The sequence below is a fragment of the Triturus cristatus genome, chromosome 2_2, assembly GCF_964204655.1.
Source record: "Triturus cristatus chromosome 2_2, aTriCri1.1, whole genome shotgun sequence".
NCBI lineage: Eukaryota > Metazoa > Chordata > Amphibia > Caudata > Salamandridae > Triturus > Triturus cristatus.
Genome location: NC_140582.1, coordinates 203,961,653 through 203,989,233, shown reverse-complemented (window position 1 = coordinate 203,989,233; position 27,581 = coordinate 203,961,653). Strand labels below are relative to the sequence as shown.

At 46.6% G+C, this 27,581-nt stretch overlaps 1 protein-coding gene across 2 annotated transcripts in view; it reads left to right on the top strand.

The window, feature by feature from the left end:
* PKD2 (polycystin 2, transient receptor potential cation channel) overlaps positions 1–27,581 on the top strand; it is a 156,588-nt gene that overhangs the window by 92,239 nt on the left and 36,768 nt on the right. For both annotated transcript variants that reach the window (XM_085641181.1, XM_085641180.1), the window contains exons 4-5: positions 4,637–4,887; positions 24,482–24,706. In XM_085641181.1, the coding sequence (XP_085497307.1) occupies positions 4,637–4,887; positions 24,482–24,706 (476 nt within the window). The remainder of the gene's footprint in view (positions 1–4,636; positions 4,888–24,481; positions 24,707–27,581) is intronic.

Sequence of the window (27,581 nt, the reverse complement as noted above, 5' to 3'; positions counted from 1 at the left end):
CAAAGAGGCATAACAAACAGTTCTTTATGCATGGTGTAGCCTCTGTAATTAACAAAATTGCACAAAACGTCAAGTAAGTCATGCTGGCTACAGCTTCCCACCTGGCAAGTATTTGGACTTTTCTCTGTGAGTGTTCTGTTGCTACATCTCTATATATATCTCGTAACAAATACCCCTAAATCAAGACAGACCTAGGCTTTGCCAGTGCTTGTCAGCACCGATTTTTTTGTTTTAAGTATCAGATAAAGGAGTAACAGCACCGTTATAGTTGTGAGCAATTTGGTCTAAAATGTTTAAAATCAGAAAATATTAGACCTTTATTTAGATATTAGTCTCTAGTGGAAGGGGGAAGTGGTCTTCAGGGTGTCTGACTCACTCCTGATCTCACTGGCACATCCCATTCCTCTCTCGTCTCTGTAAAGCATAACCTTTTTCTTTCCACATTTCTTTTTGAAATACCTTCATCGGCATGATTCACACTTCATCTCCTTTCACTCTTTCCATCTGTGTACACTTCCTCTCGTCACCTTCCCCTATTGCATTTTCTTTCCCTCTCATTCACCACACACCCTCTCCTCACCTGTAAACACATACTTGTCTTTTTAGGTCTCGCCTGGCGTTGCAGCGCACATGTGCTGCACGCTCTGCGAGGGCCTTTTGGAATCGATACAGATTCGGAAGTGACTTTAAGCCACGCCTTTGTTTTCAATTGGCTCGCGTCAACGTTTATGTTAAACACTGGCGCGTGATTGAAAGTCGGGCTTTTGGGTTACCGCCTTGTCTACTTTAAGGACTGGCCATCTGGACAGGCCGACGTCATCTTGGTTTGGCACTACCTAGGAGGGTGTGCTGGTAGCTTTGTTTAAGGGAAACGCTGGCTCGTTATTGGAAATTCTAGCAGCTCCTCCCTCCCCTCCCCCCATCCAAAAGCAAACTCACCAGAGTTGCACTGTTCATTGTTCATCATGGAGTTGCTGGAAGCGCCCCTTGCTTTTCTCTGCCCCGTTGCTCGCACACACAGAGGTGGAAAGATTACCATCACACAGGGTGGAGTCAGAGTCTCGGGGCACGTTCCTCGTTATGCTTTACCTGCCCTCTTCCTCCCGTTTACTCTTGGGAGACGTTTAACTAATAATGTTTTTTATTTAACAATACTTGTTTTTTTAATTCCTGCTTTGCCGATGCGCTCTTCTGCTGAAGCTGGGACACACGCTTTTATTCCTGCTTTGCCAGAGCGCTCTTCTGCTGCAGCTGGGACACAAGCGCAGCTCCCTGCATGTTGAGGGGGTGGAGGTAAACAACTGGTTGTGCATGCTATCTGCCTACCGGTGGCCCAGAGGTGCCCGCTTCCGCCATGCTGCTGTTGGTAGCTGCCTTCACCGGGTAAGCACATTATTTTGCCGCCGTGCTTGTTTTTTTATTTTTTTATTCCTGCTTTGCCCAAGCGTTCTTCTGCTGCAGCTGGGACACACGCTTTTATTCCTGCTTTGCCCCAGCGCTCTTCTGCTGCAGCTGGGACACACATGCAGCTCCCTGCATGTAGAGGGGGTGGAGGTAAACAACCGGCCGTGCGTGCTATCTGCCTACTGGTGGCCCAGAGGTGCCTGCTCCCACCATGCTGCTGTTGGTAGCTGCCTTCACCGTGGCCTTCGTGCTGCTGCTCTACATGGTGTCCCCGCTCATCAGCCCCAAGCCGCTGAAGCTGGCTGAGGCGCACATAGTGGTAAGTGCCTCGAGTCCACTGCTGTTTCGTAGTGAGTTAGGCAGGGGTGATCCTGCTTATACTCAAAGAGGTTGCGGATCCTCAGGCTGATCTTGTCACCGCTAAGCTTGTAAGGTCGTGAGGAGCCCTGCAGTGGGTGAGAGGTAGCGGCGCGAGCACCCCCAAATACCATTAATGCAGTGTGGCCCATATTGAGAGCTTTTACCACGTTTTCGGATTGGTGTTCACACCAGGGTTAACTCACGACTCAGTCTGCCCAGTTCCAAAAAAAAGTGCTTCAAAAAACTTTCAAAACCGTTTGTAGTGCTGTGTCAGCCTCTGAGGCACTCGTGTCTGAACTTTTTTACCTCCTCTGTGCACTCCTTTCAAATTCTTACATCAGTGACATAAAGACGGACTGCTTGTTGCTTTCTATCCGACTATACGTAGAAGCAGTTTGCAAATGGGTGGCGTGCTCTTACGTAGGATGCTTTCAACGTTGTTGGCTTTTCCTGCTTAGGAGTTACTCCTGTGATTTCGCCTGCTTAGAGTTACTCCCATCGTGTCGTTTTGCAGTTTTATTCCATTTGTAAGCTGTCTCAGAGGCTTGTTGTTTTGCCTGAGCTCTTCTTCCCTAATTTTTACCTTCTTTCCTCTGCTGTCCATTCAGTGCTCTTCTTTAATTCTCACTGTCTTGCCTCAGCCCTTCATCTCTGATTTCTAGTCCTTTCACAAACTGTAGTTTCACTTTTGGCTTAAACATTAGCAAAGCCAATAGATCCGCCTAAACACTTATAAGGTCCTAGAGGGGAGACCTGTTGGCTATGCCAATGCTTGTTTAATGGTGCTGACAATATTTCAACATCTCGCACTGCCTCGAGTCTCAACACCAGAGCTTTCAATCAGGCCATGGCATGAACACCCACCCTAAACCTGAACTCAACCAAATATCTGGAGGCGACTCAGTTTACTGTATGCAGAATACAATAGACGTATGGTGCATGAAAAACAAAACAACACAACCACAATGTCTAGAAAAAGCAAATGCTCTTAGGGAATGACTAAACACAAAAGTAAAACATTTACATTGTAACCAGGTATATTGATTCATCGACATGGGTTACAAGAAACATCATGTTTTTGCTTGTGTGGAAAACATAACCCGTTTTAAAGTCCTGGCGGGACCCGTCCAACTTAAAGCCTGGGGTCGACACCGCATTACTTTCGCATTTCTGCAACCGCGCAGTTCTCACTTTTCCTTATTAAACACAAGTGCTGCCTGGCGAGCGTGCCGGGGATGTGCTCGTTTGTGTGCACCAATAACACGGAGTCCATCCAGTGAGGGTGTACCCACCCCTCCATCTCACTCCGTTTCCCCCCAAATATTTGTCGTCCTCTCCTTCCTAAAAACGCACGGACGAGCACTTCCCCACTAGACCGTTGCATTGCAGCCTACCTCAAACTACGAGGAAGCGGCCCAGTCATTGAGTTCACCGCTTTGGAATGTAGTCGGATACCCCCACTTTACCACACGGGGTCTGGTTGCTAAGAAACAGTAAAACGGTTGTGTTTCTGCAGTGCCTTGTGGTCTGTCAAGTATGGAAACACGTGAACAGCTCGAAACAGGAGGGAGTGTTTCTCGGCTTACAGAATCTCTGAGGTTAATCAGTGCTGCTAAGGTGTTTGTTTTTGGCAGCCTTTCGCCGCAACGGGTTGAAAGAGGTGTTATTCCCTCAAATTGCCACTTGGTGGCAGTGTAATTACATTTTTTGCTGTCCTTGTTACCCGAGTGCAGCAAAATAGTCTTTGTTCAAAAGAATTGAGAGAGGAGATTGTCCTGCTGTTTCAATGACCGGACTGCGGATTGCACTCGACATATTATTGTTTTAATGAATGTTTATCCTTGTCATAAGGTGTTTTTCCATGCCTGCAACGAGTGCCCACTGTATGCACTAACCCTTCACCCAGAAGAGGCTGACCGGCACATTAACCATGCCTAACCCAGCCCTACTCCAACTGCCAGCCCCTCTCATGAGGGCCACAGGGTAGTGAGGGCGAGCAGTCATATGCGTCTCAGGGATGTAGTGTGTGTGTGTGTGTGTGTGGGGGGGAGGGGGGCGGGGGGCAAGAGCTACACGCTCAACCAGCAGATAAAATAGCGCAGTGTTCAGCCCAGTGCATGTCTTTTTAGTACAGTAAATCACAACGAACTCCCAGACAGGGGACATGTATCTACTGTCTCAGGGTTCTGAACCAGTCTGAGTTGGTTCTCTTTTAAATGTGATTTTCTGTCTGCTTCTCGGACACAGCCTTTGTGCAAGGTGATGGCCCTCGCAGCAAGCACGAGTGATGCTAGCTCCAAGCAGGAGTATCCAGAAGAAGGCCACAATAAAGTGTGAGATCTCTGCGCCTAATGTGGGAAACTAGGAAGTGATTTAACATAACATTTAATGAGGTTGGAGGAGAGCCCTATAGGGCACAGTAGTAGGAAAATTAATTATATTAATGATCACCTATGTTGTGCCACTGGAGGAGATGGTTCTTAAGGTTCTATTTGACCTGAGGGCGGAACATTACCATATTTAAGTGCGGAGGGGTATTTTCCCATATTCTACCCCCATAAATTAAAAAGACATAGCTTCTGGTGTCTGTCCTTTACGGATTTTGCTTTGTAACATGGGTCCTTATTTTCCATTCATCAAATTTCATGGAATGTTTTCCACAAGTAGGGTGGTACACCATTTATTATGGCACTGCATATGATGCAACAGGTCCCGGCAATGAATGTAGGCTTGTAGAGGAAGGTAGTGTCAGCCAATCGCAGTTTAAAAGATGTGGTTTATTTGTTTCTATGTTCTGGTTTCATTTGTTTCTAGCTTGAATGCTAACAGCATAACTATTTTCAGATCTTCAAATGTGTCTTTTTATTGGTAGTACACAGAGGGCCCGCTTTTAGATGGCCTCTACTGGGACGTGTGGTACAACAACAAGACCATGGCGGAAAATCAGAGTTTTATCTACTACGAGAACCTGCTGCTAGGGGTGCCTCGGATGAGACAATTGAAAGTGAGGAATGGTTCTTGTTCCATCCCTGAAGACCTTCAAGATGATATCAAAGAGTGTTACGATGTGTACTCGCCCGGCAATGAAGACACCGCTCCATTTGGGTTGCAGACAGGAACAGCGTACGTAATGCTTTGAACATATTGGAAGGTGTTGTGGAGCAGATCAACATGTTCTAAAGTTATAATTATGTTTAGTCGCTTTGGCTATCTAACTTGGCTGATCTTGTGATTTCCAGCTTGCTGTGTATAATATTGTGTGCTCAATTCATCTCTCCAAATATTCAGCAAACCGAAATATCAGTTTTTTTGTGATCAGAAACTGTTGCAAAGGAAAACAAATCGTAGTGAAAAGGTGAAAAAGCTTGTAAGGCAGGAGACAGTTGTTCAAACTGAACTGGTTATTTTTTAATACAATCTCATCTGGTCCAGTTAATTTCTAGAGGAACAGGTCATGTTCATGAGCATTGGCAAAACTGATAGGTCTTACCTTTGGGACCAGTTGGGTTTGCCACTGGTTTTTAGTGTTGATGTACACATGTCTTAAGAAGAATAAAAAAAAAAATCCTTTGACAATGACGCAGGAACTTTTTTTCTTTTTGTTTACCGATTCAAGTTGGATCGGTAAATAAACCGAAAAGAAAGGGTGAAAGCTTTTAAGCTGGTGAGTGGAAGCAACACTTGGGCCCGTGGTGGAAACAACATGGGGGTGCAAGTGAGGGGAAGCAACGCAGGGGTTCAGGTGGGGCAAGCAGTACAGAGGGTGCTGATGGGAGAAGCAACAAGCGGGCTCGGATGGGATCAGGTCCGGACTGGCTGTAGCGGGCACCGGGCATGTCCCTGGTGGGCCACCAGGATGGGGGCTGGTTGTGGACCCCTGTGGGGCCGTTTTTGTTATTAGGGATCCAGTTTTGCAGCATAGCTGCAAAATCGTCCCATTGTACCAAAAGCGGGAGCGGTGAGACGGGAGTGGTGCTTCCAACTCGCCTACCCTCGGGGACCGGCCGAGCTGTTTTCCAAGGTCAGTTTCGGTTCCCAGTCTGGCCATGGGAGGTGGAAAAAAGCAAATTGATAGGAGAAAGAGCAGCATGGAACTGGTGGGGAGAAGCAAACATGCAAGAAAGTAATGCAGGGGGAGAAACCTGCAAGTGCGTCACCAACGGGGTGAGGGGAGAAGCACACGAGCCAGAGAGAACAACACAGATCACAGGTTGTCAAAAGCACACTAGGGAGCAGGTGAAAGACGCATGCACTCTAATTGCTAAAGACAAAAGAAAAATGTGCTTCAATAAAGGTGAGCAGGGGAAGGTCACAAGTAAACTGGACATGCTGCTGGGGGAAGGATAGACCCAAGATGGTCAAGGCAAGCCACTGAATTAGAAGTTTGCAAATGAGTGACAGTAAAGCCAACCAATGGCAAGCAATGGGTTGGCTGCAAGCCCCTCTATTGTTGGTAAGCCCGCAATCTATCTTTTGCAACCAAACAGCTGTGCTGTCTGTTAGGCTCGACCAAAAACAGACAGTAAACATTGTAAGCTGCTGGACGTTGTAATGCAGACTGTGTGAACTGAGAAAGTGTGAAAAGGAATCTGTGAGAAAAGACATTGCTCACTGGAGAAGAAGTATGTAGATGAGGTGTACCATGGCTGTATCTATAGTGAGAAGAAAAAAAGTTTAACACAATCCAATGAACAGTAAAACCCACATTTCTGTAATTTTAGAAACCTGGCAGGTGCAGATGTCTAATCAAAGTACAAGATACCTAATTCCAAATGTATTTCCATGAAGAATAATGAGAGGCTTAAAAACGATGGGAAATTTATTGCTGGGACAGACTGGGAAGAATCTAGGTGGTAAAGTCTGCTTCTTGACAAAATGTACCCCAAATCTTTAGACAGGTAACGCTGGAGTATAAGCTCCAAACTGTTGACTTTTATTGTGGTGTTGGTTGCTGTCAGTAAAAATGTATGCTCTTTTGATAGATACTTCTGATAGAGATTTCTAGACGCAGCTTCCTCACCTTTTGAATATTCCTCAGGCGTCAGACTAGATCCTTAAACTTTTCCATAGTTCCTCTGCATGCCAGAAAGTGGTGTCATGTGGCTCCATACTAACGGCGTTCCACTCTGGAAATAATGTGCAGGACCTGTATAGGCACTACTCTAGCGTGCTCACAACAGTGCATTTTTTCCATGCCTCCTGATGTGGCTACAGTGCTTCTATCAGTGAACGTTTCTCCAGCTTTTTATTTTTTTATTTTTTCTCCATAACATTTTTCTCAGTGTATAAGGGATGTCACCGCCTAAGACGACAGGTTTTAAACCCTGTAATGACTATCACAAGCAGATGTTTTTTGCTGATCCCCACCAGGTTTGCCTGGATGTCTGTGGTTGGGCATGCCTCTAAGACAGCAGGTTCGCCCTCGGTGCCAGCTGGACCTTCTGTCCCCCTACTTTCGAACTTCAGTGGCAATTCTGACACTGCCCCCGATGCCCACAACCACACCAGACCTGGGTATGTCGATGACTATGCCGACCTCGCCGCCTGAAGTGGTGGCCCTGATTGTCATCTCTGATGCAGATTCTAATCAGTTCGAATGCGACCAATGTGGTGCCCGAATCTGGCCAAGGCATCCATTTCGGCATTTGCTTACCACTGGGCTTGCAACTTTCTTTAAATTCCCTTTTTTGGACTGACTCTGATAATGAACATGACCAGGGTGATGTGTTTGATCAACCCTATGCCGAGAACAATTGGTATGAGGTTTTGCAAGATGTTAGTGGACTTAATACCTTTCCTGAGATGGCCCATTTCTCCCCTCCGGGCCCTGCCACGGAAGAATGTTATACTTGTGTGTAGGGCAGCTGAAGTCCTTGACCTCCACCTCCCCACCATGGACGTGAAAAGAACGCTCTGATGGAGGTCCTACAGCCAAGCCAGAGTGCTTCTGAGCCCCTCCTTCCCTTCAGTGAGCCCTGACCGATACCCTCCTAGGGGCTTGGGTCAAGCCTTTTACTGGCCCGCCAGTTAACAGGCAGATCACAAGGCATCGTACTGCTCCATGTGACCTGGCTTTTTTGTTGCAACACCTTTCTCCAGAGACCCCCGTGATGCAGGCCTCCCAACAGCCGGCCCAGCCCCAAAAATGCCTATTCTCATCCACCAGTTTGGCTCTGTACTCAATCAATGCCTCCTTTTTGTTAGGCCTTTACACTCCTGCCCTTTGGGACTCGGTGCCACAAGTCCTTCCTGGTGAACTGGCAGAACTTTGCTGTGTTCTGTTGCAGGTGATCCAAGATGATCATGATGCTGCCAAGTTCACAGTTTGTTTTGGTTTGGACACCACCGACTCTGCTGGGTGGGCTATAGGCCCCAACATTGCCATTCATTGCCATGTGTGGCTGCGATTGATTGTGTTCTAAGGCAACATCCAGTCCTCACTGACGGACATGCCATTCAATGGGACTTGCTTGTTTAGGGAACTAACTAACTAACTAACTATGCCCTTGAACATTTTAAGGAGAGTAGGGCTAATGCTCAGTCGTCGGGCCTCTCTGCCTAGCCTCACCAGCCACACCAATTCCCCTGTTCCTTTTGTGACTTTGGACTGGGCATTCCTTACCGCCAATCTGCCCAGCCCCATCAAGGAACCCAGCAGTGTTTTGAGAGAGTTCATGGTGCCCACTGCCCCAGTGGCCTAGGTCAGCGTGCCGCTCAGTCCCCCCCCCCCCCGCCCCCCCCCCGTCCTCGGAGCTCCGCCTGCCAAATCTATATAGTGTACCTTTAGAAGGTCACAGCCACCCGGTGGGAGGCAGAATCCACCAATTTCTATTTGGGTTGGCAAGTCATCACATAGGACAGGTGGATTCTGTATATTGTCTGCAATGGTTGTGTCTTACACTTCCTGTCCTCCCTGCTGCACCTTGCACCATCCACCCAGTGACTGACCAAAGACCACTCTCCTTTTTGCTGCAGCAAGAGCAAGCCCTTTTGACCAAAGGGGATTTGGAGAGGGTGCCAGTGCCAGAAGGAGGACGTGGCTGTTACTCCTGCTACTTTCTGTTGCCCAAGAAGGGTGTAGGTCTTCAACCTATTCTAGAAATGTGCCCACTTAATGACTTCCTCCAGAAGGACAAATTAAAAATTTTCACCTAGTCTCCGGTCTTGTCTGCCCTAGATACTGGAGACTGGATGGTGGCTCTGGACCTGCAGGGCACCTATTTTCATAATCCTGTTCTTTTAAGCCCATCAGCGCTACCTGCAGCTTGCGGTGGGAGTGTAGCATATTCGGTATGCTGTGCTCCCCTTTGATCTCACTGGCATCCCTCCTGGTGTTCACGAAAGTGATGGCAGCGGTGGCAGCACACCTTCGGTGGTCGGGAGTGCCAGTCTTCTCCTACCTAAATGACTCACTGTTGAAGGCGGACTCGCCCCAGGCAGCCATCAGGGACCTCCAGACTGCAGCGACCCTCCTGTCATCTTTGGGGCTCACTATCAACATGCCGAAGTCACACCTGACTCCTTCTCATGGACATGGTTCGGTTTCATGCCTGTACCCAAGGAAAGAGAGTCCAGGACATACAGGCTATGATTCCGATCTTTCAGCCTTGGTCCTGGATTTCAGTGACGTTGACTCTGAGGTTGCTGGGACTGATAGCTTCCCACATCCTGCTGGTTGAGCACACCATCCTGCTGGTTGAGCACGCCAGATTGCCCATGTAAACTCTGCAGTAGGATCTGAAGTTCCAGTGGACGCAACATCAAGGGGACCTCTCAGACCATTTCCAGATTTCAGTGGAGAGTGCAAAATATCTGCAGTGGTGGCTACTGAACCACTCAGCGGCAGACCCCTCTTCGTGTTGCAGCAACTGGGCATGGTCCAGCACCTGTTCTTTCGCAATCTCCTCTCTTTATTGGAAATTGAGCGACGACAGTTAAGCACCTTCGACCTTCCTTGAGGTGATTGATGTCATCTTGCCGAAAACTGTATACGCCTGTTGTTGGGACAAAATTGTACTTTAGTGCGGCTCACACCAGATTGACTCCCTTCAGGCCATGGTGTTTGACGTTCTCCTGTTTGTTTTGTCTCTTGCCCAGAAAGGCTTGCTTTGTGAACTGTTAAAGGTTCTCTTTCAGCCTTCTTGCCTGTTCAGCTTTTGTTGTTTAAATTGCCAGTTTTGACAGGTTTTTGAAAGGACTGCAACATCTCCTTCCCCCTTTTGTGATGACCCAATGGGACCTCAATCTCACCCTTGCTTATTTGACTTTGACCCTGTTTGAACTGCTTCACAGCTGTCCCTTTCAGCTCCTCATCATCAAAACCATGTTTCTAATTGCCATCACCTTGGCACGCTGTGTCATTGAGCTTCAGGTGCTGTGTTTCCATCCATCATACACCACCTTCTTCCCCGAAAAGCTGGTTCTGCAAACTAGGTTATCCTTTCCCCTGAAAATGATGACACTGTTCCATGTCAGTCAAACCATCACTATGCCGGCATTCTATGCTCCACCTCACCCCTCTAAAGAGGCTCCATCATTTTGACCCCAAAAGAGCACTCTGCTTCTTTCAATCGCACCAAGGAACACCAGGTGTATGATACACTCTATATGTTGGGGTCGCAAGGCAAAAAAAGGCAGGGCAGTACAGAAGTCTACCATCTCACACTGGATTGTGCTCCTCATTAAGATCTGCTACACATTGGCAGGTAAGCAGCCTCCAGAAGGACTCCAAGCACATTCCACCGGGGCCAAAGCTGTTACCACTGCGTTAGCATGCGGAGCCCCTGTCCTAGAGATCTTCCAGACAGCTATGTGGGCATCCCTCCATACGTTCATCAAAGCACTAATGTCTGGACAGCCAAGCTCGCTGAGGGGCACTTTGCTCACTCGGTCTTACAGGACTTTGTTTTGAGCTCATCCACAGGTCTCTTCCCATTGGGTACCTCTTTGGTATCTATACAAAAGCTGAATAATCTGTGGCTAGAAGTCTGATCAGAAGAACAAGTTACTTATCTTTGCTAACACTTTTCTGGTAAAGACTCTATTTAGCCACAGATATCTCACTGAGCCTTCCATTCTCTGGTTTGACCCTACCATATAATAAGATTCCAAATCTAGCAATCCGCACACTGTCTACCAATTTGCATGTCTGGAAGTGCAGTCTCGCCATCAACGGACGTCAGCACGGAAAGGGCACCTATAAAAGCCACAATCGTCACTGGAATGACGTTAATACAAAACCACACTTTGCCATCTTCTGGTGTGCAGAGGTACTATGGAAACGTTTCTTATTCCCGTCTGACATCTGGGGAATAGTCAAAAGGTGAGGAATCTGCGGTTAAATAGTCTTTACCAGAAAGAGCATTACCAAAGGTAATTAATTTGTTGTTCTATCCTCATATTCTTCACCATGTGAATTTCCCCAGATGGCAGGCTGGATCCAAAAAAACTCAAAAGCAGTGCTCCTGCGCATCGGAATATCTTGCCATTCGACTACGCGTTAATGGAGTCAGCCTTGAAAGTGCCAGACTGAGCCTATAAGCGCCACACATGCACGCTGACATCAGTTCCTTTATTTCTATGCATCGGATATGAATCAGGAGCTCTTCTCCTTCTTCCTTCACTCTGAGAAGAGATTTTCATCCAAACGTTTCCCAGTATGCAAGGGGCGGCACCTCTAACATGACAGTGTTTACGCCATGTAGGGAATGTCGCAAGCAAAAGTCTGTGAGGTGTGCCTCTTCTACTCAGGTTGATTGCAAGACTCCAAAGCCTTCAACAGATGTGCCTGTATGAAATCTATAGTCATCCAAAAATGTGAGGCGAAGCTCTAAGTGATGAAACACAGAAACACCCCACATCAGTCATTCTCCTGTTCAAATTCAAAAGCAAGGCAATGCTCCTGTTCTTGTTTTCTGAAAGTCATTCCTTAGGCATATCTTCCTCCCTGTCAAAGCCTTTGGGTTAGTCAAAGAAGAAACAAAAGAATCCATGCGGCACTCTGCCCCTTCCTGCCCCTCTTCTTTTCCTAAAAAGGCACAAGTTGTCACCGAGCCTCCAGGCTCCTGTTCCACAGAGGAAACCATTCTATCCCTGGTCCTGAGGCACCCAGAATTCCCAGGTCCATCAGTGGCATTGCAGAAGGTCGAAACTTTTTGAGAATCCATGCTGTCAATCTTTGCCAAACTTTTGGCTCCCTTTGGTGTGCTTTTGGGCCCCAACGATCTGCAGGAACTTCCAATCTGATGACCGCTGGCTGGTTCGCCCACAGTGCAGTCAGGCCTCCTTAAACCTCCTTTGGGTTCTGTATCGGTGTTGGGGCTGTCGACGAAAATTTGCAGCGGTCCCTCAAGCTTTGCCGCCTGCAGCAACACCATTGGTGCCGGAAAAAGAAGCAGGACCCATGTCTGACTCTGAGCCGGCATCATGGCACCCTCAACAGAGGCCACGTCCAGATCTTGATGCGCCTCAGACTCAACTGAATCCATCTGACTCAGACAAGATTCTACTGCTGCGCAGCCGCGCACGGACATTACACCTTACCCTCTCCAACCCCCTACCCCTCCGCACCCAGCTCTGCAACAGAGGAAAGCACACAGTGGTTGAGAGGGCTGCTGAGAATATTGACCTCCCCATCCCCACTATGGAGGTATAGACAAATGTATTGAGAGAGGTAAAAGAGCCTAGCCAGATACTCACCGAACCTCTTTTGCCCTTCAATAAAGCCCTCACTTACACACTGCTGAACACTTGGGCTAAAGTCTGTTCTTGCCCCCGAGTGAACTGACATGTCGCTGGCCACTGTTGACCTGCTCCAGGAGACCTGAACTTCTTAACACAGCATCCATCTGCTAAAAGTCTGGTGGTACAGGCGTTCACCAGTAGAGTGAACCCTAATGCCTTTCCAACCAAAACGTGTAAATACATTTGGCAGGTGCATGTTCTCCTCACTCATCCTAGCCTTGAGGTCTGTTAACAAAAGCTGTTTACTAAGTCCCTACACCCACACAATGGGACATGGTGGGTGAGATCTTACCTGCAGTCCCAGAAGACTTATGGGCTCCCTTAGCCCAAACCGTTCAAGATGGTCGGGATGTGGCAAGATTGGTCATCCACTCGGGCCTGGACACCACGGATGTCTGGATGGGACTATGGGAGCTAGTGTGTTGTTTTGACGCCACACCTGGATGAGGTCCATACCATGGAAGGTACTGCTTGGTAGCTATAAACAAGTTGAGGAGTCTGTAGTTAGAAGTATCAAACAGAAGAATAAGATGCAGACCTTCGGTAATGCTCTTTCTGGTGGATACTCTAATCTAACCGTAAATTTCTCATCGCCCTCCCACCTCCCTATTCTGTGGTATGGTCTCTCCCACCTAAAGAAATCCCAATTTAGAAATCTGCTTACTGGTCTGTTATATTCACCTACAGGTCCTTCATCCGAGGGCACAGAAGAGTTCATGAAAGAAACTGACAGCGCACATGGGTGGTGCTTATACAATGGTCAGTTCTTCACTTCAGGAGCGGAATGGTCAATGCAGGGTAGCACTGAGCTACCAACGTGCAGGAGCACTGCTATCTGAAAGAGACACGTTAGTGATAGATTCCTTACCTTAGAATATCCCCAGGCGTCAGACTGGATCCGGAAAGTCTTTTCATAGCAGTACCCCTGCACATCAGTAGGTGGCGTTGTGCGGCTCCGCGTCCGTCACTGGCGTCGTATGCACCGAGAAGACGTCACGGAGACTACTTAGGTGCCACCCATGCGCGCTGACATCAGTTCTTTCTTTTTCCGCGCCAGACAAGCGCAGATCTGGTTAGAGCACGTACCTTAGTCACTTTTTGACTACACTTTTGAGACTTTTGTCTCCCTCTTTTTAGGTCTTGGCTAGCGTAGGCTGCGTGCATGCGCAGTCTTGCTGGCGAGACTTAATGATATGGGGTATTTTCTGTAAAGGGCATTAAGCCCCGCCCCTCTTTTCCATTGGCTGGCGTCACCGTTTATGCTAAACGGTGGCCAGCCATTGAAAAAGAGCTCCTTGTGACGTACTGGCTCGTTTTTTTTCGTCCGTCCCATTTGGATGGCCTTGCTTGCTTTGCGTTCGTCGCAAAAGGTTTCTTATCTTTATGGGGCCAAACACATGGCCCCATAAAGATCTTTCCGCAAAAAGCCCGGCCACTCCTGGGTTTCCTTCCTTTCGTGGCCATGGCAGAGGCACCCAGGCACGTTCCTTCAGCAAGCCTGTGCAGAACCAGCCTCTGCGCGGACGCGGCTTCCACAGGGGCGGGTCTGGGAATCCGCATGGGGGTCAGTCCACCTCCGCCCCCGCTGCTTCTACCTCTAACCGCCCTAATCCGAGCTTTGTGGCACACCCCATGCCGGTGGGTGACAGAATCCGCCACCACCTCCCCAACTGGCGCGATATCACATCGGACAAGTGGGTGTTGCAGATCATCCGCAGGGGTTACTCCCTTCCCTTTCAATCCTCCCCTCCGGCCATGCCACCTCAGTGCCACCGCATGTCGGGGGATCACTTGGTACTTCTCCAGCAGGAATTTACGGCCCTCTTGGCCAAGGGGGCCTTTGAGTGCATTCCTGGACCGGAAGTAGGGAGTGGTTGTTATTCCCACTACTTTCTGGTCCCCAAGAAGGACAAAGGGGGCCTGCACCCCATCTTGGACCTCCGGAATGTCAATCGCTTCCTCCAGAAGGAGAAGTTCAAACTCTGGCTCAGGTCCTGCCTGCCCTCGACCCTGGAGACTGGATGGTAGCGTTGGACTTGCAGGACGCATATTTTCACATCCCCGTCCTGCCGGCCCACCGGCGTTACCTGCGGTTCACGGTAGGCCAGGAGCATTTTCAATTTGCCGTGCTCCCTTCGGCCTTACCAGCGCCCCTCGGGTGTTCACGAAGGTTATGGAGGTGGTCGCAGCTCACCTTCGCAGGTCGGGGGTGTCAGTCTTCCCTTACCTCGACGACTGGTTGCTGAAGGCGGGCTTGCCCCAGGCAGTCGTCGACCACCTTCAGACTACAGCCGACCTCCTGCATTTGCTGGGGTTCTCCATCAACGTACCGAAGTCGCACCGAGTCCCTGTCAGAAGCTCCCCTTCATTGGAGCGGTTCTGGATTCGATACTGATTCGAGTTTATCCTCCCGAGCAGCGAGTCCGGCATATTCAGGCTATGATTCCGATCTTTCAGCCTCTGTCCCAGGTTTCAGTCAGGATGACCCTCCGGCTCCTGGGCCTGATGGCCTCCTGCATCCTGCTAGTGCAACATGCCAGATGGCATATGCGGGCTCTGCAGTGGGACCTGAAGTTCCAGTGTCAGGAGGCTTTGCGCCTCTGGACATGGCTGGAACATCAAGTCAACACCTCACAGGTTCTCTGAATGCCAGGGCGGACGAACTCAGCCGCCGGTGCTTGACGGATCACAAATGGCGTCTGCACTTGGACGTGGCGCAAGGTCTCTTTCAGCAGTGGGGAGAGCCTAGGTTAGATCTATTCGGCACCGAAGAGAACGCGCAATGTCATCAGTTCTGCGCGTTGGAATTTCCAAGGTGGCACTCGCTAGGCGTCGCTTTTCGTCGCGAGTGGAGTTGCGGTCTGATATACGCCTTTCCGCCTATACCACTTCTGCCCAGAGTGCTGAAGAAGATTCGGCGCGACCGGGCCCAAGTCATCCTTGTGGCTCCGGATTGGGTACGAAGATACTGGTATCCCGAGCTACTCAGCATGATGATCGATCCCCCGATCCGACTGCCTCTTCGGGAGGATCTTCTGTCGCAGCAGCAGGGGACGGTCCTCCACCCGAACCTGTCCAGCCTCCACCTCCATGAGTGGAGATTGAGCGGAGACGGTTGTTAACCGTTTCCTAAAAGGCATTACGCACACGTTTCACCCCGTGCTGTTCATAATGCCTCAATGGGACTTAAACCTTGTCTTGACATATCTGATGTGTGCTCCCTTCGAGCCCCTTCATACCTGTCCTTTGCGTCTTCTCACTCTCAATGCGGCTTTCCTGGTAGCTATCACCTCTGCCAGAAGAGGGAGTGAGCTCCAGGCTCTTTCTTCTAAACCTCCTTTCCTTTCTGTTCATCGGACAGGTGGTTTTGCGGACCCGTCCTTCTTTCTTGCCAAAGGTTGTCACGCCCTTCCACATCGGGCAAACCATCACTTTGCCTACCTTCTTTCCGCCTCCGCATCCTTCCAAAGAGGAAGAGAGGCTCCACCGTCTGGACCAAAAACGTGCGCTCTCGTTCTAACTGAAGCGCACACAACAGTTCCGGGTGGATGACCAGCTCTTTGTTGGCTACGTGGGCGCCAAAAGAGGTCGGGCTGTGCACAAGGGGACCATCTCTCGGTGGGTCGTTTTCTGCATCAAGGCCTGTTACTCATTGGCTAAGAAGGAGCCTCCTGTGGGGCTGTGTGCCCATTCTACCAGGGCGACGGCAGCCACTACTGCCTTGGGACGCGGCGTCCCCTTGCAGGACATTTGTCAGGCAGCTACGTGGGCCTCGCTGCACACGTTTACCAAGCATTACTGCCTTGACAGTCAGGTCCGGAGTGACTGCTTCTTTGGCCGTTCTGTTCTCCGTGACTTTCTGGTGTAATCTATTTTCACAGACTCACCTCCGGGGTTGGTATTGCTGGGGTATCTATTCTAAGGTAAGAAATCTTTCACAAACGTGTCTCTTTCAGATGCACAAGTTACTACTTGTGTAACGATATATCTGTAAGAGACATTAGTTAGTGATAGATTCCTTACCGCCCCACCCATCCTCCCCGTACTGCGAACTGATTCCTAGGGTTAAGGTCATCCCTTTCAGGGCCCTAGTTTCATGGCACCAGTGTTCAGTTTCTTGCATGGCTCTGCGTTCCTGGTGCGGAAAGTCGTGTACAGAACTAACATCAGCACGCATGGGTGGCGCCTAAGAAGTCTCAGTGACGTAATCTCGGCGCATACGATGCCAGTGACGGACGCGGAGCCGCACGATGCCACCTACTGACACGCAGGGGTACTGCTATGAAAAGACTTTCCGGATCCAGTCTGACGCCTGTGGATATTCTAAGGTAAGGAATCTATCACTAACTAACGTCTCTTACAGATATATCGTTACACAAGTAGTAACTTGTGCTTTAAGTTTTTTTGGACCATGTCTGGCAACTAGGGAAATTGACAAAGTGAGGAATCTACGATTAGATAAAATCTCCACCAAAAGATCATTACCAAAGGTAAGTAACTTGTTCTTCGTCACCCCAGACAAAATTGCAAAACTTCAATACCTTTGAGAACACCACATCCAAATTTATCACTTAATCAAAAAAAAAAAAGAGCAACAAGTGACAAAAAACAGTCACGTATTTGGAGATTGCTTCTCACTTCTAAACAGCAGTATTAGCCAGAAAGGAAGAGGTGTGGAGCAGCAGCCTGGGCGACTTACTCCGGAACCCGGGGGCTCTCTGTTCGATTGCCGGCAGCAGTGGCAAATCAGCCCAGCACCATGTGACTCTGGGCAATAGCTCGCTTAATCTTCTCGACGGACCCCAGCACCTTGAAACCTTCGGGTAATTGTTCGGGCTTTACAAATACTGGACATTTACATTTACAAAGAGTACTACTGATCCCTGAGAAAATGCACAGATTAAAACCATCGACACCTGCTTGCTAAAATTGTCAATAGGCTGTGGGTGATTTACCCCACAAGCTATACAAATACAGTCACGTATAGGCATATTGGGAAGACATCTGGAATGTCATATTGAATATTTTATATAACCCCTGTTTAAGCCATAAGCTGCCTAGGCACTAAAGACTCACTAACAGATATTCCACTGAGCAACGGAGATAGACCAATATCACTGGACTGTCTCACCAGTGCAGCTATCCAGTTGGAAACAAACACACATGTAGACGTACCTAATGGGTCTGGATCTCATGTATGCCTAACTGCAATAACATAGTAGTAGTGGGTAAAAAATACAGAATTGGCCATTAGATGGATATATATATATACCTACAGATAGTGCAAACCCCCTAATGTGGGCAATAATTGTAAAGTAAAACAGTATACATTTTTCTGGACACGTTTGATCAAAATAACTGGCTCCAGTCCCTCATCAAGTGATATACTGCATACCCTAGAGACTTGCAGAAGTTGCTTGTGAACAAACTTCCATTCAAGAATATAGTCACTGTTTTTGCTTCAGTAAGTCTAAGCAGGAACATGTATTTTTAAAACTGGCAGACATCTGTCAAAGATATTAAAAACTTGATGCCTTTCGCCCTGTCAGGGTGATGTAGCTGGCATGCTTTAATAGGAATGAAAATGAAGTGACGGGACATATTTCACTTATAACAAGCAATCACTATGTGTTTTTTAAGGGAAAAGGGATCCAATGATGGAAAAACTTGCAGAAATCAGTCTGCAAACCCAGGTGCCCATGGTTAAGTCTCATTGAGAGGGTTAAAATTCAAACTTCTTCACTAATACAGCACCCAGGTCTTACCATATCCTATACAGTGGTAATTCCGTGTGCGGTATTACCTCACCTTTTGTGGATGACCAGGAGATCTGTTGCAGTATTTCTGTATGGTCAATGGTTGTGCTATTCAATTTTCAGTGTGGTACAATATTGAAATTGATTGGAATAAGACAGATCTCTACGTTATGCGCCCAAAGTTGAATTTGACTTTGTCTTGCATTCTTTAGTATTTAGTATTTGCATTCTTTAGTAGCAAATACACTTTACTGTTACTCTTACCTGCTCTCCATTCAGTGTGCCTCCCCATTCCTTCGTGGCAGCCCTCTGTTGTCAGCTTGCTTCATCCCCTCCTACACTCGCTTTCGGCTTTCTCTCCAAGGCCCTCTGTCCTGCTCTCCATTGCCCCTCGCTCTCCTAGCCTCTCCTGCCCGCCCTCCATTGTCAGCTTGCGCCCCCAGCCCCTCCCGCCCACGCTCCATTGTCATCTTGCTTCCCCATTCCCTACCGCTGCCTGTTGTCTGTTTACCTCCCCAAACCCCTTTGCCTATCATCTATTGTCCATTTGATCCCACCCCCTCCCACCTTGCATTGTTTGTTTGCCTCTCCAGCCACTACCGCCCCATCCTTTGTTGTCATGTGCCTCCCCATTATCTCTCAAGTGTCCTCTCGCCTGCGGCCCCTCCCGTGTTGCCATGTGTCGGGGCACTTTTTAAAAATAATTTTTTGCATAGCAACCACTCTGCTGCACAACATAGTTCAAAAATGCCAATGGCTCACAAAGGTAAGACATATTGGCTTTGGCAGTGCTTGTTCTCATTTCTGTTCCTTTCATTTAAAATATTTTGTATTCCTTTTATGTTTAATTTGTTTTCAATTGTTAGTGTTTTCTTGTATCTTTAGTATTTCTTCTTTTATAGGACATTTTTGATCATTATTTTTTTCACTTCGTTTTTCCTAAAATTTCTATTCCTCCATCACATTTTGATAATTTAGCAAATTTGTTTTGTTTATTTTTTACCACTTTCTCTTTTCTGTCTTTTCCTTTTTCCTTCTTATTATACTTGATTGTTTTCTTTTTTATCATGGTCATTATGGTTTTTTTCTTGCCTTCTTACCCTTTACTTTTTTGTTTTTATTTTGCTTTTTTTTATTTATTTTACTTTTTTATTTACTGTCTATTTTGCTCTCCTCTTTTTTTTCTTCTGCATTTGCAACCATTCCTGCCATTATGTCTTTTTAGGTCTCACGTAAGCAGCGCATGCGCTGTCTCTTTGAAATATTTTGTTTACTGTTAGTGGGCTTGGAGCCCTCCCATTAGTTACCATTGGTGGGCTTCAAAGCCACTCTCAGTTGCTTGCTTACTGCTGGTTATTTATGCTGTCGGCACTTCCCATTTCTTGCATGTGATCTCTCCCATAGAGCATGGCTCAAGTACGTGTGTCCTTACACTGCTCGCACTTTTGGGACCTATCTTTTTCTTTTTGTTGAGCCACTCAACAGAGTGCATCTTTCCTAGCTGGCTCTGTCATTTACTTGTTGTTTTAGGCTGTCCAGCTTGACTTTGTCTCTCCCAGTAGTACTCACTATCTGCACACAGGCCTTTAAATCTTGTTCTTGTCTCATTTGCTGTTCATTCAAAGACCGAGGTCAAATGTCAGGCTTTGTATTCCAAGGTAACTTGGTGTTTACATTTCTTTTGCTAACTTCAAAGTGAGAGAATGTATGTGACCATCCATCCTGCAAAGTACCCATGGGAGAGGACAGGGTGTAGGATGTTATCTTTTCTAGCATACAACAAAAATGGACTGTGCCAATATTTCAGAATACATCAGAATGAGAACAGTAGACATGAAGCACATTTTGATTTTGTAATTCTGAAGTGTGGTGGAAACAAATATTTTAATATGATAAAAACAAATCAATACATACTCCACACCATCCATACTCCACTCCACTTTACACTACTCCTTTCTAAAACACTTCACTCTACAACACTGCTCCACTCTGCCATGCCACTCCACTCCACAATAAGACACTCTACGACATGGTTCGCCACTCCACTCCACACCCTTTCTCTATATGCCCCGCCTACCCCACTCCACTCCAATGTACCCCAACCCAATCTACCTCATTACAATATACCTCACTCTACTTCATTACAATCTACCCCACTCCACTTCACTACAATCTACTCCACTCCACTACAATCTACCATTCCAATCTACCATATTCTAATCCATCCAATCTACTCCACGCTAATCTACCTCCACTCTACTCCAGTGTACCCCACTGTACTCCACTCTCCCCCAATCCCACCACTCCAATCCACCCAATCTACCACACTCCATTGTACTCTACTCCAGTCCACCCAATCTACCCCACTCTACTCTACTCTAATCTACCCCACTCTACCCCAATCTACCCCACTCCACTTCATTCAAATCTATAATACTTCAATCTATCACACGCAACTCCAATCTAACCTACTCCACCCCAATCTACCCCACTTGACTCTAGCCCAATGTAGTGCACTATAATCTACTTCACTTCAAACTACTGTACTCCACTGTGCCTGTACCCCCACTCCACCACAACCTAACCTACTCCACCCCAATCTACCCCACTTGACTCTAGCCCAATGTAGTGCACTATAATCAACTTCACTTCAATCTACTGTACTCCACTGTGCCTGTACCCCCACTCCACCACAACCTAACCTACTCCACTGCACTCCAATCTACCCCACTTGACTCTAGCCCAATATAGAGCACTATAATAAACTTCACTCCAATCTACTGTACTCCCTGTACCCCACTCCACCACAACCTAACCTACTCCACCCCAATGTACTGCACTACAAACTACCCCACTCCAATCTACCCCAGGCTACTTCATTCCACTCTACCCCAATCCACCCCACTCCATTCCAAACTACCCTACTCTAATCCACCCAATCTACCCCGCTACAAGTACTCTGCTTCACTCCAATCTACCCTACCCTCTCCAACCTACCCCACTCTATTCCAATCTACCCTACTCTAATCCACCCAGTCTACCTCACTTCAAACTATCCCACTCCAATCTGCCCCACTCCACCCACCCATCCCACTCTACCCCATTCCATCCCTCTCCACTTTTCCCAATTTACCCCATTCCGATCTACCCCAATATACCTCACTCCACTCTGATCTACTGAACTCCTATTGGCCGCAATCCACCTAAATGTACTTGTATCTACTGCAATCCACCCAAATCTACCCCCACTCCACTTCAGTGTACCTCACCCCATTCCACCCAATATACCCCACTCCATTTTACTCCAATCTACCCCACTCCACTACAATCTGACCCACTCTACCCTACCCTAATCCAATCCCCCCTGCCCCACTCTACCCCACCCCACTTCAATCTGCCCCACTCCACTCTACTCCACTCTAATATACCACACTCTTCTCTACTCAATCTATTCCACTCCATTCTACCTCACTCTACCCCAATATACCCCACTACAATCTACTCCACTCTAAACCAGTCCATCCCACTCCACGCTACCCCAATCCACCCCACTCTACTGTAAACCAGTCTGCCCCACTCCATGCTACTCCAATCTACCCCACTCTACTCCAAACCAACCAACCCCACTCCATACTCCCCCTTTCTAGCCCACTTCACACTACTCCATTCTATCCCAGTCCACTCTACCCAAATTTACTCCACCCAACACCACACCACTAACGTTTAGCCATGCTGCACGGCAGCCACACTGGTGTACAACATTGCTAAAACACTTTGCCAAAGCCAATAGCTCTCGCATAGGTGAGACCTATTGGCTTTGCCAATGCTTGTTTTGCTATTGCTTTGGCTCTTTTTAAGGTATGGACCAGAGACAGCTTGCTGTCTCGCAGGCTCACATTTTCCCAAAAGTTCCTAAAAATACACACACCTACATGTACTTAGAGGAACTTTCGGTCCCACATCTTCATCCACTGGTTTGGTCTAGTGTTATTCACATTTTGCTTCGCCCGTCACAGCATATGGCATTGGGTCAGCCCACTTCAGCCATTGGCTCTCATCACTGTGTGTGAAGGCATTTTGTTTTTGCACGTGTACACATTCACCTAAAATGTAGTCCACTTCAGTCCTAGGGGCCCTAGGCAAGCTTCAATTTTCATTCCATGTTTTTCATTTGTTTTCGGGCAGTGCCTTTTTAGGTCTCGCCTGACCCAGCGCATGCGCTGGTCTGGCGAGACTTATTGAGAGGGCTCCAAAAAGTGCTACCAGGCCAGCCTAGAGCTACAGTGCATGTGCGCGCGCGCGGCGCGATTACTTTCACTTTCGCGGCCGTGCACGGCCGCTTTGAAGTTTGATCGCGATCGTGATCACTTTCGCGGCAGCACGGCCGCTTGTTGAAAAATGTATTTATTATTATTAGTAATAATAATTCATTGTAAGAGGGCCTGGCAGCTCATGACACTGCAACCTTGCCATGCTGATGCTTGCTGTGTACTGCATTGTGTAGCCACAGTTTAGTTGAGACATGAGGAACAGCTTCTAGAGGCTTTGTGAACGGCTGTGAGCCACTCAGACGATACATGATGCTTTCCGAGGCTAAATCTAAGATGTAATTTTCAAGCCTAAATGATTGTCACAGTCAGGTTCAGGTTCATATTGGGAGCGAAATGTTTGGTACTCCCTACATTCTTCTGCTCTGGCATTGGGCAGAAACTCTGGCCAAAGTTCAGAATGTTGTGACTCTGTTCTCGGTGGGTTCACCTGCCTTTGGTGTTGGCTTCTGCTGTAACGTTCAGATGTCAGCACACAGAGTGAAAACCCAGGAAGAAGCAAGCAGCTCAAACCTTGATGTTGGTATCCTTTATCCTACATTTAGGAGACGGCTTGTGCAGGTGATCTGGGATGTCACTAGCATATAACAGGCTGCTCCTTGGATGCAGGCTCTGTTTATTAGATGTCACGCTGGGCCAGTACTGGTGTCACATTGGTTTTGCAGAGGCCAGCCTCTTTGTAGAGATTGTGCTCTATAATCTGCAGCATGTGAACTGCATTGTTTTTGCTCATCTGCAGAGTCTGGTCCATTGCAGTATTGGGTCTGTCACTGTTCTTGCCAAAATACCCTGCTCCACTCTAGGTAACGCTGCAACTTATTTTGTACCCCATCGCTCTCCGTGTCCTTTAATCCTCAGTAAAAGGCGAACAAACAGTTTCTCCTATAACACCCCATAACATCCTGGGTCTAGATTATTGTGTCAGAGCAGTGCCTTAAATGGGCAGGTCTGTCGAGTACTCCTACGTACTCTTCTTTGATTTGAACGAGAGAGTACACTACTTCTCAGCACAACTGCAGTGCTTAAAATCAGAGTACCACATATTTGGGAAACAAATTGGCCATAGTGAGCACCTACATGTCTATATTTCAATTTCAAGCACTGTACCACCTTCCCAGTAGATTGGGATTTGAGGCATTGCGTTCTACCCACAATGCCTTTTTTAGTGTTTAGTTGACTGCTACCCTGTGAACCAGGGACGTGCTCAAGCTTAGCTTTTAACAGTTTTGCTGACTTCTTACACTGGGCATTTGCTTACATTTGTAGCCGCTTATTTTAAGCTCTGTTCAAGAGTCAGCCAGCTTAATCTGTCTCTTGGACAGAGCTCAAAATAAGCGGCTACTAATGTTAGCAATGTATATAACAAGCATTTGCAATGCAATAGGTCTCGCTTTTAGCTATTGGCATTGTAAATCACATTTTTACTGTCTATTTATTTTTACACTTTTAATGTTTATTGCATGTGTATGCAAAACATAAAAATAAAAAACTCAGAATTGCTAAGGTCAGACCGTTTGTCTTTGCCAATGTTTGTTTCTGTTATGCCATGTTATTGATTGTCACTTTTGTTATATTTTTTTAATTCGTAGCTGCAATTCTGAACTGAAATGTGCTGAAATGCTAGAATTGTTTCTCCATTGAAAACCTGCTTCCAGTCCTTTCAAACATGTTATTTGCCTAATTTATGGCTTTTGTTAAAGTGGACTACCTTAAAATTTAGTAAATAATTAACTGAATAAACTGTAATATATATCTATACATGAACAGAACCATTGATATTAGCATTTTAAAATTTTAATTTGAAGTATGAATCCGTATATATTGTTTGCTTCTATTGATAATTATCCACTCTCCTGACTAATGCTTTAATATTGTTTTCTGCACCAACAGCTGGATGTATGCTACTGAAAAGCAGCTGAATGGAAGCAGTCACTGGGGTTTCATCGCGACATATAGTGGGGCTGGTTACTACCTGGACCTTTCCAAAACCAGAGAGACGACGGCAGCCCAGATCGACGCCCTGAAGAAGAACCTGTGGCTGGACCGGGGGACCAGAGCAGTCTTCTTGGATTTCTCAGTGTACAATGCCAACATCAACCTCTTCTGTATCATCAGGTAAAGCAAGCGGAACACTGACCAACTGAGAGCAGAGGAGCAGGCCAGGCTGTGGTTTTTGCCAAAGGTAGTAGGCTGTTTTGATTTTAAGTTGTGGCATATTTCCAGAGATAGTAGGTTATTTGGACTTACAAGGGGGTGGAGGTAATCGTTGTTCCTCCAGATGTTTTGTTGTTGTGAAAGCAAAACACTAACATGAGCCAAAACATGCAAGTTATTACATTTCTGTTAAAGTTCAGCTATTTCTATCAATGAAGCATTTGATAACAAAATGCTTCTCTCTTAAACCTTGAAATCGCGTAGCCTAGCGCGGATAGTCTATGGACTATTGTATGTTAGAATCTAATTCTGCATTCTAGGCATTCACAAAAGTATTTATTTTTCTTCGTTTATCTTGGTTGATTTCCGTATTTAAAACAGAGTTACACAGAATAAAGATGCAGCAGCATAGAGAATAAAGAAAGAACTGAGATCTCAGCCAAATGCCCTTGGTACATACAGGTGATTCGGTGTACATATGTTGCTTCTACAGCCTCCATATACAGTCATTTGAACGTCAGACTTCTTGCACATGTTGTATTGTTCATCGGTTTCAGAGCAATCAATCATCATTAGCATATATTCATTTCCCCAAATCGTTTAATATGATTAATATATCCAGCAGCACACTCCTACTCGTCTCCTAGCCTATACCAACATACTCCCTTCACCCTCCATGATCACCATGCTGCACGCCTGTGCGCCATTTAATTCTGATTTAGTAGTTTATGGCTGATGCACATAGGATTTTTCCTCTACTTTCTCTAGGTAGTTATTACACCGTTTGGAACGCTTATTTTCATACCTACTACTTGTGATTTAGTTGAGACATCCATTTCAGTGTATGCTGATTTTTTTTTTATGTCTCGCATTCAGTCTGATATCTAAAGGACTGCTTGAGCTATCCGGTTCATTTCAATACGACATTTCGCTAGCACCAATGCTAGGTCCACAAAAGCATTTATATATTTAGTCTTTTGTATGCTGTTCGAAAGACCCAGTAGGCAGGACATTACTTCGTTAGGTGCTCCACCATGTTTTGAGTGGTCTTATTAACTTGTTCCATTGTTGCAACAGTGCAACATATAGGTTTGTGATGGCTTTGTGGTTATTTCCATGTGTTAGTGCAATGTATAATAGTGATGTAGTGGGCATCTCATGTGTATTCCCCCAAATGTGGGTCAGCTGGTGTATAACATCATTACATGACAGAAAATTATCTTGCCTTAAATAATACACCCCAGATAAGTCATCCAACGAATGAAGAACTCCTTTATCAAAAAGGTTATCCCATCTCAGTATACCCGCCTCCAACCATGGACGAACGTTGTGGTTATTTTTTAACCTGATGCAACTCGGCAATGACCACAATGGCAATTCAGGAGCAGAGTTGGTTTGGTCTACTTTCCGATTGCACATTGGTGTCCCAGCACTATTGTGCTACCCTCATTAGCATGTTTCCTGAGGAGTATCTCTTGTCCTTGTCCATCAGCCAGTCTTCTATAGAAATGTCTCCCAGGCCCATCATTACATCGTCTCGTACCGGACTAGGTTCTTGAAACATCCGCCTCACTAGCCACTGAAGATGGGCTGCCACATAATATAACTCACAGTTGGGGGTCCCTAGTCCATCCCCAGCTAAGGGGGCATACGCCTTTGTGATGCATACTCCACGTCTTCTTGCGTCCCATATCAGAGAAATTAGGATGGAGTGCAAATCCTTGAAAAAGGCCTGTATAAGAACAATCAGCAGGGCAGGGAAGAAATATAGTATTCTAGACAATATCAACATTTTGGATGTTGGAACACGACCCATGGGTGGCAGAGGAAGCAAAGCCGAAAACTGGAGTGATTGCCTAGCTTCTGCTATCATTTGCCTAAAGCTGCTATCGAGTAGGCGTTTTTCTTCATGGATAATGTTCCCTCCCAAATGCTTTGTGCTTTTGAACCCGCCATTTCATGCCTCCCATGGGTAATACGTATGTGAGGTTGTGCATTAGAGAGTTTTGTTCGTGGAAGCATACAAGATTTGTCCCACTTTATTTTAAGCCCCAAAATCCTTGCAACCTCATCCAAAGAGTCCATCAGTAACCGCAAGTTGCTAGCCATGTTTTTGAGGTTGTATTGGTGCAGTTCAGGACACAAAATCTCCCCCTGCTTCCACGGACAGAATGATTTCTCAGTCACACGCACATACACACATCACACGCTGGTGGGGCCCATAACATCAACATTCATTCTCTTCAAACTAGCCGTGCCTTACAGAGGAGATATCTGATCTCGAACTACAGTTATTCACTTAGATAGAGGAAACCTCATCTATTGACTCACCCTACCCGTTCCTCCATCCGGAGATCGACTAGATCATTTAGTTGTAATAGAATTTGATGACTCTTTAATTCTCAAATTATTCAATAAACATTTGAAGAAATAATCACCCGACACAGTTCTTCAAATAATGATTTTTCTTTATCTAATTAAATTGCAGGTTAAATCCTAACAATGCCATATTATCTTTTGTCATATTTACCTATTCTGGCTATTTGTCATTTTCTAAGTCAGAACCGGTCCTCAGAAAGTTAATCAGAATCCTAAAGTCCTCGTCCTCTTCCGTCAGCTTAAGGATCTCTAGCGCAGAGCAGCATGAAGTGTCGCATAGAGTAGCATCTCTGAGTAGCAGCGATGTAGGATAGGGGGTGTGTATATTCCTCTCTAGACTACTAATATTTATACTAAAATTTACATATAACAGTAACATTTTCTTTATTCACAGGCCCCTGATTGGCTGAATTCAGCCACGTCCCAATACATTAAGAAACATTCTCAAAATTTCACA